The 12,927-nt window shown below is 39.7% G+C and overlaps 1 protein-coding gene across 1 annotated transcript in view; it reads right to left on the bottom strand.

The window, feature by feature from the left end:
- The window catches only part of LOC112555637 (F-box-like/WD repeat-containing protein TBL1X), a 33,680-nt gene extending 21,077 nt beyond the window's left edge, over nucleotides 1-12,603 (bottom strand). Inside the window, exons 1-3 of the mRNA XM_025224074.1 lie at nucleotides 12,085-12,603; nucleotides 6,493-6,585; nucleotides 5,110-5,255 (exon numbers count right to left, since the gene is read on the bottom strand). Coding sequence (XP_025079859.1) covers nucleotides 5,110-5,255; nucleotides 6,493-6,550 — 204 coding nt within the window. The 5' untranslated portion in view covers nucleotides 6,551-6,585; nucleotides 12,085-12,603. The remainder of the gene's footprint in view (nucleotides 1-5,109; nucleotides 5,256-6,492; nucleotides 6,586-12,084) is intronic.
- Nucleotides 12,604-12,927: the final 324 nt, after the last annotated feature.

Raw genomic sequence — 12,927 nt, 5'->3', positions numbered from 1 at the left:
TTTCTATAAGTGGCAAAACACAACATTGAGAAACACGTTATTTCTAATTCAGTAATAATTTATAACTTATAAATACTTGTTTTCTTGAAGATAATTCTCACATTTTAAATGTGACACACACACAAACACAAAAGTAAGCCAAGAGTGACAAAACTGCAAATTCTTTTACAAAACCCGATGAGCATATGCATGTCAGTGCTGGTGCACCAAATGGCTAGTAACCAATTCATAACTTCCATGTTCTGCTACAATATTTTATAAACTTTATTATCAGAAATAACAAGTTCCTTCATATCATCAAGAACATCGTTGTCATGGAGACAGATTAACAAGCAAAGCAAGAGTTGCAGGAGATTATTTACTATTAGGATGCATTCTGGCCATGAGAAAAATGAGTAAAGATTTTATTGATTTCCCTCCCCAAGGACAGGCTTACTGCTATATTTTACCTTCATGGAACTCGTTACTGCTCTGAATGATTCACATTATGAAATGCTATTCTTCCATCTGCCTACAGCTTAAAAAAAAAATGAGGAAAAGGGAAAAAAGTCTGTTCCTAGATTATTGCTTTCCCTGTTTAGGCTTATCCAACTGACATTTTTTAGTTGTAGGGGGGATAACCTTGATTACCCTACACAGGACACAAACAGCGGTTTTCACATAAATCCTGCTTCAACAACAATAAAAATTAAAAGTGTTGATTTTTCAGTTGCATGTCAGATTACTCAAGAGTAACCTTGTCTTCCTTCCTGCTAATGACACGTTCACGAAGCCTCTTAGAATTTAATTACAGTTAATAAAACAATAAATAAAAAAATCCTAAGGCTATACTGCTCACTCAAGCGCTTGCTTACAAGAAAAGGAGACACTTGGAGGAGGAGGGATCAATGTTTTAAATGTTTTGTTTACTGGAGCATGCTTCCAAACACACATGACAAACAAGGCTGGTGAGTGCGAGGAGGAAGAGAATTTTTCTGAAGTTTGCAAACAAGACAGTTTTGAACAGAAGGTAAGGCTGTTATGAGGCAAGGAGCACAGCTGCCCAAAGCAAAGTGCGTGTGTAAGACTGATAAAGATAGGACAAGTACTTGACATTTTTCACTGAATGTGCCTATCAGTTCCGGTACAAAACGTCAGCGGAGGGCAAAGCAGCGTAGAACTAATCCTTTGTGTGGAGTTCACTACAGGCTTTCGCTTATCGCCGCGATACTAAGTCCGGCCACATAACCCACGCGGACAGGAAGCCGACTGTCTCGCATTTGTATGCCTGACTACTTGAACTGACTTGCACTCATGCACCGAAACTTCTAGAGCCGCGGAGAAAGGCGGGAGAGAGCGAGAGAGGGTTTAATGAAACGAGCCCAGTGCTAGGAAGTCGGCGTCGACCTCATGGAGGTCACATTCTGGTGCAGGCTAGAAATATCCCACAAGCTGCCCACCACAGCTGGAGAGAATACGCCAACAGCAGCCTCACCTTACTCACCCACCCCACCGTCCCCTGCAGCCAAATGGGTAAGTAGGAGGTGCCCCGGCAGAGAAATCAAACCGCTAGACACGGTGGACCAGCCCCCACAGGGGTTCAATCGCGTGACAAAAATCAAACTATAGCCTGTTCCCAGCTTGGGCCACACCAAGGAGCAACCCTCCGCCGCAGCGTCGTCCGTCACTTGGCGGGCTGAGTCAGCACGGGGGCCGGGCGGGGCGGGGGGCGCACAGATAGCGCGAAGCGACTATAGTCTGATCTAAAATACGCTGTGGGGGCAGACACGCGAAGGGCATGGGCTTATAGCCTGTTTCTGCGATCGGCGCTAGATGTGCGTCACAACAGGATGTACAGCACGCACACTCGCCGAGCGGCATTTGCAGCGCGCGATTACAGCGCGTAGTCAGGTGACTGCACTGCACACAATCCAGCCGCGCCATACACGACTAACGGTAAACAGCTCGCCCGCTTGCACACCGGTGTATGCCAATGCCAGCGTGGCGCAACTCTCCAGTTTGTTGGCTTTTTCTTCAACGCAAATAGTATTTTACAAACACGCGCAATGTTTTCCCCAAATCTGCAGTGTTAAAAATACCAAAATAAAACGTCACTTCACTGAGTTGTGCACGTCACGGGCTAGGGCAGTCACAAACACAATCGGTATTATTACCAATGAAATCACAGAGTGACATAAACACTCGCTGGTGATTGACAACACCAAACAATGGACAACAGCCGTCTACTTTCCCAGGTCATCAAGAACTCGGGTTATTTTCAAATATCAGTAACTTTCAATAAGCCAACTTCCTCCTACTGGTTGCTGAACGAGTTCACCTCAAGACGATAGCGATCCACTAACAACAGGCGCCTCAGGCCGTGCACTTTATGCCGGAGGTCATGACCTGGGTCAAACATACAGCGGTAATAGGCTTGCAAATACCGGACTCGGTTACTAGTGATGGAATTGTGAACTGAGCTAAGAAAACACCATACTTTACTTTGCAGTGACCTGTAGCCATAGTTTTCTTCTCTATCCTCTTTTCTGAATGTAATTAAACCAGCAGCATTTTGTAAAATCTGGGTCATCTGGATAAGACACAGGCAGGCCTTTACCATTGTGGCATGGCCTGGTTTCTTGGTGGCTGTGCCTACAGAAGTCTGCCTGTTTCACATCCTTCAAGACGCTAGGCCAAGATAGGAACTTTTTTTGGTTTGTTTTGCTGCACTTTCAAGTCATTGTCTTCCAGCAATTACCAGGGAAAAAAAAGTTTTTATTTGTCTGAGGCTGAGTTGCCTCTTCTCCTTGGTGTGGGAGTTTTCCTGGTCACTCTTTGATCTCCAAGGAATTCAGGGAAGTTAGCAGATACTTTCCACCCTGCTGCTGTGTGTTCAGGGCAGTGTGTCCCTGTCCCCTGTCACTGGTCAGATTTATGGGTCTCACCTTAAACATCCTTTCCAGTCATTAAAAGGAACAGTGGTAACTTGACCAGTGCATTGTTGGTGGTCTAAACACTAAAAGTACAAACTGTACTCAAAATCATTGTCATTAACAATATCATGGTCCTTGCTCCTGAGATCATGGGTCAATTTTTCAAAGAAAGATGTACCATAGCTTTGGCCAGTACTGTAGAACAATTTCAGAGAGGTAGCAGAGTTTAAGAAAAAAAAAGACGACAAGAGACAAAGACCAAATGACAAATTTGAGTTTCTCATAAACAGACCCCTTTAAAAAATTCTCTAAATTTAGTTTTTTTTTCTCAGCAGTTGAGTTTTCAGGAAATGAAAAAGCAATGTTTACACAAAGCTCAGTGCAGGAAAAGACAAGAAAACATATCCCACATTCAAGCAGTGCAGTGGGAGTCTCTTCATTCTTCCATCTGGACTGCAGACTGCACATGCAAGACTCCTACATCTCTTTCCCATCAGGTATTTCACCTTGGCCCAGGTAAGTGTCAAAATCACTGTGACCTGCTCTTGCTTGTGAAGAAGAAACCAACCTTCCACATCTCAGTGCTAACAATCTTAATAACAATGTTGAGATTTATGTTTTTAAAAATCAGACTTCAACAATTTTTTTGTATAAGGTGACCATCTGTCCCCATTTTCCGTGGTACAGTCCCCTTTTTCAGACATACAGTGGAACCTCGGTTAGCGAACGCCTCGGATAGCGAATATTTCGGTTAACGAACAAAAATTTCGTTAACAGTTTGTCTCGGATAGCGAACAAAATTTCGGATAACGAACAGCCACGTGAACCACACGTGACCGACCAGTATGTCATCATTCGCGCTCGAGACACAGTTACGATCAGTCGTTCCTTATCTATGCGCATCCTTCTTATTTAGTGATATTTGTGATTTATTTTAATAAGATAATCCTCAATCCAAAGAAGATTAAAAGCAATAGTAGTGAGGTAATGACAAGGACGCGGCCAACAAATGAACTGAAAAAGGAAATGATTTCAAAGTATGAAGGTGGCATGCGTCTGTCGGATATGTGATGTCCTATTACCGAAGAGTTTTACAAAAATGGCAGAAGGAACAGACACTGGACACGTTTTTTCCTTTAACCTCAAAGCTACAGAAAAGGGAAGTTGCCCCCGATTTTATAATGTCACGTGTGCTCATGGAGGGGGAATCAAAGCAGTAATTCCACCCCTTCCTCCCCACACCTGCTTCCAACCACGCCGTCAAAACGGCAAGTTTTCTGATGTTTAAATGCTTTCGTTAATGTTTTTATGTTTATTTAACTCCATTGATATTGCATTATAACTGTTCTCATTAAAACAAATACCTATATAGCCTGTAACTTTCAAATATTAGCGAGTCAACAGGGGCTGGGAACCAATTCAATCTATTTCCTTTATTTCTTATGGAAAAAATTGTTTCGGATAACGAACATTTCGGATAACGAACAGCTTTCCAGAACGGATTAAGTTCGTTAACCGAGGTTCCACTGTATGTAATCTACACTACTCTATAGTCGTCCTCCCCACCTCTCAGCTCATGTCCCCAGATTGGCTCAAAAATTCTGGTCCCCTTACTTTAATTCATGATTAAGGACAACAAGCTAATCCTTTAGCCACAAAAACTCTCCACTTGTAAGGATGATAACCTGCACAAATGACCCAAGGCAGTTCATTTATATCCTTACTAAATTCTAAATATAGCTCTGTCTCTATATTTGTCTTTAGCAAACCCAGAAAACTAAGACACTTATTGTTACACAATTCTGGAAAATATGGCACATATAGTCATTCTGACATGTGCTCAATTTCAAACTGATAATACCCTGCATAGCCATATAAACAGTTGGCAGTCCTAAAATCTGCTAGCACACACCACACATTATAACAGCTGGTGACCCTAGAAAATGGGTGCACAAGACAAAAACAAAAACAAACCAACCATAACATAAACATAAACAGCTGGTGGTCCTAGAAATTGGTGGGACATGCAACACATAAACACATCATCCTATAAAGATGTCTGAGCAGTGTTCTTCAACCACATACCTAAGTAATTATATTTACTCTAAATCATTCTTTTTCAAAAGCTCGTCACTCCATTTAAATGGATTTCCTCCTAGCATGTCTCATACAGCTGATATTGCCAAACTCAACTGACCTCTGCGATGCTGATTTCTGCTTCTGTATACTGCAGACCTTTTTGTATGATGGATAGAAGTGCTGCAGGAGGCACTAAGGCTCCATTGATGTTGGACTGGCTAATGTGACTTTCAATGCCAAATGTGTAGGCAGAGTGCACAAAACCTAGGACACATTATTTTACATTATACCCTCTTTCAAAAGAATGCATACAAAATTGCACATAAAATCTATTAAAATGCAGAGATGGATGTAATACAGTTAACAACCTAAAAATGATATGTAAACCCTTCATCCACATGGAAGCCATTAAAAAAAAATGTTTCAGTGCTTTATGACAAGTAAGAAACTATGGCTATCTCTCAAGGCAAGTAATTTGGTCCCATAAAACCTTAAAGCAAAAATATCAAATCAATTTATACTGTTTTTTTTTTGGGGGGGGGGAGGGAAACAACAGTAGTCTAACTGTCCATACCACCACTGCATAATATATATCTAAAGAAATCCTTTTGACCAGCCTTTATAGCCACCATTACGGTGAATTTATTAGAAAAAATGAGCATTAATGAGCAAATGCACATTATCACTATTTTCTACAGAATATAACATTTAGATGAGCTTTGCTTGATATGTTTCTATAACAACAGTCCTTTAAATTCACATTGACACAGATAGCGAAGACAAGGACTGAACTGGTATTGTTGTAACTGAACATAACAATCATTAACAGCACTTTTCTTTTATCAAAACCTTTATATGGAGAAAATCTGCAACAACTGATATGTTATATGAAGTGTTTTATATAACCATCCAGACTTTTTTGCTTGGATTTGGGTATGACATCTGTCAGTCCTGTTGAAGTAACTGCTAAAAAAGATTTCAGGCAAACAAAATGTTTGCTGACAAAGCTATGCATTGTTGTAACAAGATTTTTATGTTTAAAATGGCTGGGTGGTTGGGTGAAGACATCTTACAAATCTTTTAATCATAAACTTATACATGGGTTATGGAAAATAGGTGCAGGGGTCTTAAAAAAATGTTAACTTGCATCTCCAACTATTCTTTGCCAATATTATCAAATAATTTACATTAAAGAAAAATATATGTAAGCTTTGTTTACTATCACTTGTGTCTAAGCTAATTTTGTAATCCATTCCTCACATATTTCACTGTCAACTTAACAAAATATTTTTTTAGCTAATCTTTCCTCGTATCTGTTTCCAAAGTGACCTAACTCTTTATGGTCTCTAGACAATTCTAGAGGCTTTTTAAGTGAACACTTGATTTTTTGAAAACTGTTATTATTTAGGCAAGATTTTTTAACATCTTGACAGGAAACCAGTCAGCCCCTAAATCAGCTTCTCATAGAATGCAGAGACAAAGAGACAAAGGAAATGCCTACCTGACTCCTGCAAGTAGCGGTAGACCAGGAAGTTAACCTCATCACTGCTGAAACTCATCCTGCTTGCCAGGCTGCACCATCAAGGCATGCCCACTGACACAGAGACAGAGTTAAAAATTAACAAGGCAAAAGCATGGGATATGGTTCTTCAACTGGTGTGTGTGTGTGCCAGTTATGAAATTTGTCCTACAGTAACACTACACGATGAATATATCTAAGATAATGACAAAAACTCAGCTGTAACAAACAGAAATCATAAAATTGTCATCACTAGCACAGTTCAGTGATATTATATCCAAGATCAATCACTGGCTTTCTTGCCACTATCTATTTATTACTGAGACCTTTAAATATAAACAAAATTTATTACTTCAATTGCCAGGCTTCTACCAAACAATCTTCCAAGTTGCTAAAGAAAGAAAAAAAAGCCTAACTTCCAGCTAATGCTTCCCAGATATTCCCTTCTTTTCATAATAGCTCCCAAAGCGTATACCACTTCTTTCTATAAAAGCTCTAATGGCCCAAAAAGCTCAAGTGTATGATGGGTTTAGGGAAAAGGGGAGGTTAACATTCACCTGTGTATAACCCACCCCTTACACCCTCATCCTTAGTACATGGTGCAGCAGTCTCAAATCCACTCGATCCAGGACTCAACCTTCTCTCTTTTGTCTTCAATTATACTCTCTGCTTTGCAGCAGACTTGTCACAACACTCTGCAGGCATGACCTTGGCCATAGCCTAGAAAAAAAGCAGGCTAAGGATGGGGCTGCCTATGTCTGTAAACCAGCCCTCCCAAGATCATCCATCATTTATCATCTGTACCAGATCTCTCCGTTCCAGCCCATATCTGAACATACATCAGGACTTGAGCAAATGCAGCCAAGATGTTTTATTTTAAAATTTTGCCCACGAAAAATTCTGTCCAATGAATCAGGTTTTGGAAGTAGCATAATGTACAGATATGTCTACTTCATACACACATCAGATTAATCCAATCTTAGGTATTAAAACCAATCAACAAACGAAAATAAGAACCCTTCTGCCAGAGCTTATCCATGGATGAAAAGTACATGCTACTTTGCACAGATGGCCATACACCTCAACCCAGTGACAACAAACAATCGGACTAGAGAATATACAGTTTCTCTACTTTATAACTTCCATACAGCAATAATGATCTCGTTATACAATGACCATATCTGCCCACAACAGCCAAATGGAATCATTAAAAAAAAAATTAAAACAGGAACCCTGCAAACATAAATGACATTTATACAATTCTATTATCAGAAATAAAGTTGCTGCACAAGAACAACTACACTGATGTTGCTGGAAAACCTTGTAATTGGTCTTTACTTCCCTTCTCTGTTTCTCTCTCTGTCACAAAATATCTCACTGAAAATTACACTTTTTAAAAAAAATTTAAAAATGTAAAACTGCATATTAAAATAGAAAAAATTGTATGACTACTAAATATGCAGAGACTGTTGGTAGAAAGGATGTCCATTGATTGGGGGAGGGAGAGTCATCAGACTGAACACTTTAAGGTTTTTGATAGGTAAAGACGCCAACAGCCAAGCAGCATAAAAGCAATGAATGTAATTGGTCTACTGTGTCTACAGTTGGTGGAGGGCTGAGCTCCATCCTTTTTCTTATGCTCTTTTACTTTTCCTGATAAATAAGGCACCCATTTATTTAAGGCTGGCAATGGGAGCCTTTCAGCCTCAAGTGCATTAACCACCAGACTTGAGTCTCTCCAAGGCTTTTAATATACAACAAAAGATTTCTCCAGAAATACACAACGAAAGTTAAACAAAAAAATTTTCTCTTGAAATACACATGGGAGAGAAGAGAATTGGTGTTTTATGTCAAGCCAGCAACTAAGGCTATATCATGGCTGCCAGCCCTGTAAACAGATGCCACAAGCAAAGAAAGAACAGTGTGGCTGAGGCGAGAGCTGAACCCAGAACAGCCAACTTTCACTGTATTGGTGACAGGCGCTAACCGTTGCACCACTGGACCGCCTGAAATACACAAAAGTACTGCACAAAGAACACTTTCTCAAGAAATAGCAAAAGGAGGCAACTGCTGAGGACATCTTTCTCTATTGGTCTTCCTCCTAAAATAGCACAGGCAGATGGCTGCGTGTATTGACTGCTCCAATAAAAATGTACCTGGTGCGTCATATACTGTCTATTAGGATGAACTGGGACTCTTTCCCCTATTATCTTTCCTTCAACTGCCACTTACGTCATTTACTTTCTATTTGAGGCTTAGGCTAAGAATATACCTTAAACAGTCCTTTAGAATGGTACAAAATCATTTATCATAAACTCTGAAGCACCTCACCACAAAAATGCCAATTTGCCCACCCACATCCATCCTGGAAACAGACCGCTTCACGTATCTGACGAGTGGAAGCAGCATCAACAAGGCAAAATATGCTTTTAACAGCCTATGCCCCATCTAAAACTCCTGTGCATTATTCTTCTGCAGTAAGATCGGCATCTTCAACACCAATGTGAAGGCAGTCCTACTGTATGGTTCTGAAACCTGGAGAGTGACAAACACCATCAACAAGCTATTGACCTTTACCAACCAATGCCTACGCCATATTCTGGGAATAAGATGGTCTGAAAAGATCTCCAACAGCAGCCTGTGGAAAAGAACCAACCAGATGCCACTAGCCAAAACATCAAAAAGCTCAAATAAGGCTAGGTAGGACACACCCTACGCAAACCAGCTGACACCATAGTCAGGCAGGCACTTGACTGGAACTCTCAGGGGAAGAGGAGAGTTGGGAGACCAAAGCAGACTTGGAAAAGAACAGTAGAAAGCGAGGCAAAGGATGTTGGAACCACATGGCCCAACTCAGGGGCTATGCTCCTTGAGGAGTAACAAGGAATAAACAAAACAAACAAATAGAAACACCCACACTGCCCAACGAGCTGCTAAGCAAAATCATGCCTTTAAGAAAAATAGTATGCCTACCCTTGACCTCATTTGACTGAATGACTCACTGGCTACCTACAACAGTTAGAAGAAACACAGCCAGCTGGTGCCCAAACACAGAAACATCCCCATTACCCATCCTATAGTGAGATCCAGTCAACCCAACTGTGGGGTATTGATGCTTGACTCCAGATAGGGATGGGGAAAGGTAAACTAGCGAGAAGGAGAGGAGATGGGCACTGATGACCCGGAGAAAAGTGTGGTCACCAACACCTACCAACCCACCCTCTGCACTAACAACCAATGAAAGGTTAGTGGGTGGCCTACATCTTTCTAAAACCATATGACAGTCATTATTTTTCATTTCTAAACATTTTAAATTTAATTTTATGTATTTATAAAGACTTTCACCATAAAGTGTATTCCTAAACACAAATAGGGAGTACTGTAACATCAATCACCACTTATCAAACATGTATTCCACTATCACTGTAATAAAGATCTGGGTACCACGATCAAGGAAATGCTTTGCTGTCTCCTTTGAACATCATCTACTTCTTAGAGTGAAAAATGAATATATAACTATTATAGAGTGCAGTAAATACCCACACTCCCTCCACCCCCAAGCTGTGAAAGCAAGCTTCTGAAGAATGCTGTATATGCTGAACTAACAGAAAAGTCTCAATATGATACAGGTTGGTCCGAACTGTCAACTTTCCTTATCTTTACAGGCAAGTCGCTACACCTGATTAATCAAATATACACTGTAAAAAAAAGTGCCAAACACTCAAGTGAGCAATTTTTTTACACTATTAATTTATCCAAAGAAAAATATATATTTGTAAACCATCACTCTATTTTACTTAACACTATGTTTTGTTTACCTGTTTTGTGATGGAAAACCAATTTCCATTGAACAAACAAAAAACAGTGGGATCTGACATTTAGGCACTACAAAATTTCAATCTTATAATAACAGTTCGATGTTGTTGCACTTGTTTCATATTAGATATTTTTAGTTGCTATTTTATTGCCAAAGTATTCAGAACAAAGTTCTTTGTAGTTTTACTCAATCCTATAGGCTATAGATTATTTCCTTTTCAGAAAATAAACATATCTTCCAGATACATCATAAGTAATAAAGTGTTCCAAGTGCTTTAGTAACATTCAAATATAGGCCATTCATTGTAAGGCTATCCATAAATATAGATACCACCTACTAAATGAATAGGATAAGCAAGCACTGCAGGTTTGTTTTTTATTTTGCCCTTTTATGAATATGTAGCACACGTCATCATGTTTACATGACTAACCTACTCAGCACACCTGAAAGCTATTTAACAGGAATGAATGCTCTAGGTACAACTGGAAAGTTTGCACCTATGGGTTTGTGCTTAGATGTAGGAACTCTACCTTCAACTGAAGGCCTAGTGGAAATATTACAACTGTGTATCAAAAAGTGGACAGCCCACATCTGAAACTTGAGCAAGCTGTTTATCACACACACAACAGCCAACCCTTTGCCTTCCAAGATAACTGAAACATGGAACACATGCCTACTGTAAAAGCAGATTCCACTTTAACACAAAAAACAAATCCTTTTGTAATATGTAACTAATCTGAATCACTGCATTTTAACATTATCATTCTGATCATTCATCTTTGTTCTGAATGTAAAGTACTGTTAATTGAATATTTAACCACTTAAATAAGTGTCTTCTTGCGAAAGTACCTGAACCGTCTTTGTTTACTGCCATCTAATAACAATTTAGAAATCTATACATAATCAAATTTTTTTTGAGCATGTTTTCGATGACTGATAAGAGATAGCTGTGGTGTTATGTATGAAAGATAGGGAATATTTTTAAAAGTAGTTTCTACTCTGAGAGGAGTGGCTTGTTTTGCTTACAAAAACTATTTTAACGCTGTTAAGCAGGGGCCCTAAGTGTGCTAATGCATCGCAGAAAATGTTACAAAGGCTGTCAACACTTATTTACGTGACAGATTATGTGAGTGGCGCCATGAAAGGTGGCCGCTAGTCTCCTCTCCCCTTGCAGAGGGAAGTGAGCAGAAAGAAAAGGCGGGTCGCCATTGTACCGCCCACGGAACTGACTATAGATGCCTTTGCTTGCGAGACCTCTACATTGAAACAGGCTATAGGATAAAGGCTAGAACAGACTATAGTTTAAGGCCCAGAATATTGACGATCTGCGAGCATTTCAACAAAGACAGAGGTAGGTACATATACGCTTCTGCAATCGCGACGTAACTTCTATTAAAACGAATTTTGACTTGCCACCATGTTAGTAAAAATACCAGGAGAAAAACACTCAGAAACCCAGTGACACATTTCAGATATTACTCATATAGCATGTCCTTCCACACATATTTATTTCCCCTTCAAAATTATTTTAAACATTATTGCAACTATTTCAACACCGTTAGCCTAAAATTAAAATTCCGACGGCACGCCATTTTATCAGTTTTAAATTACAAACTACTGAGGCATACAGACACTGCTAAACCTACCTCAAAGACCTTTGCGATTAAGTGTGTCACTGCTTATTTCCATCAAAATATTTTCGAAAATACAGATATAATCAAACATACATACGTTAAAGAGTCAAGAGGTTTACCTACATTTCAACTGCAATTCGATGAGAGATTGCCAGACGATGGAAACTGCGTGACCGGTACTCCTAAGAAAATAAGCTGATAAAGACGAGTCCTGGTAGTGCGAGCAGGCGAACACTGCTGTAAGTCAATATTTGACACTCCTCAAGCCAAAGTTGACGAAATATGAACTACAGACACAGTTTAAACGCGACAGCAAGCTTGTTCACAACACACATACTTTGTCAGACGGTCGCACCACGCTGAGGGACTGTATAAAAAATAGCAGCCGAAGGATATGATTACTCTCTAGAGAAACCTTTCACCTCTCATGAGCGACAATGGCGGATGTATCACGTGTAAAGTCCAGCGTAGGAAAAAATAACACCATCAAAGGAACGCAATATTTAAAAATTACTGCGCCAGATCACATATGTGTTTTCAAAAATAGAATAACACGTGAATTTAAATAACACTCCACAGCTGCAAACGCTCAAGCTAAAAGACATTAAAATATGGAGTAGTCCAAATGCGCGCATGGATATCTTGCTGGCAGCGACGACCGCATTCGCGCAGTTGACGTCAGATAAGAAAAGAGGTCACGGGAACAACCACTAATAAGAGGGATGAGGGTTTGAAAGCGTGTCAGTATTAGCTCTCAAAATAACTCCTAGATACAAACATGCATGGCAGTATATTGTTTACTTAATGAAGGAAAGTTTTTATATCAAATTATACTTTACAGTCCTTAACTACAGCCAAAGCATAAAGTAGATGACTTTCAGAAAATTCTTACGACTAGAGAAAAAGATTTTAAAAATATATACATACGGTTTAGTGTTTCACAAAAAGGTTACAGCTTTTCTTGTA

Source organism: Pomacea canaliculata, linkage group LG14 (genome assembly GCF_003073045.1).
Source record: "Pomacea canaliculata isolate SZHN2017 linkage group LG14, ASM307304v1, whole genome shotgun sequence".
Classification (NCBI taxonomy): domain Eukaryota; kingdom Metazoa; phylum Mollusca; class Gastropoda; order Architaenioglossa; family Ampullariidae; genus Pomacea; species Pomacea canaliculata.
Note: the sequence above shows the minus strand (reverse complement) of the source record. Positions and strands in the feature narration are given on the sequence as shown.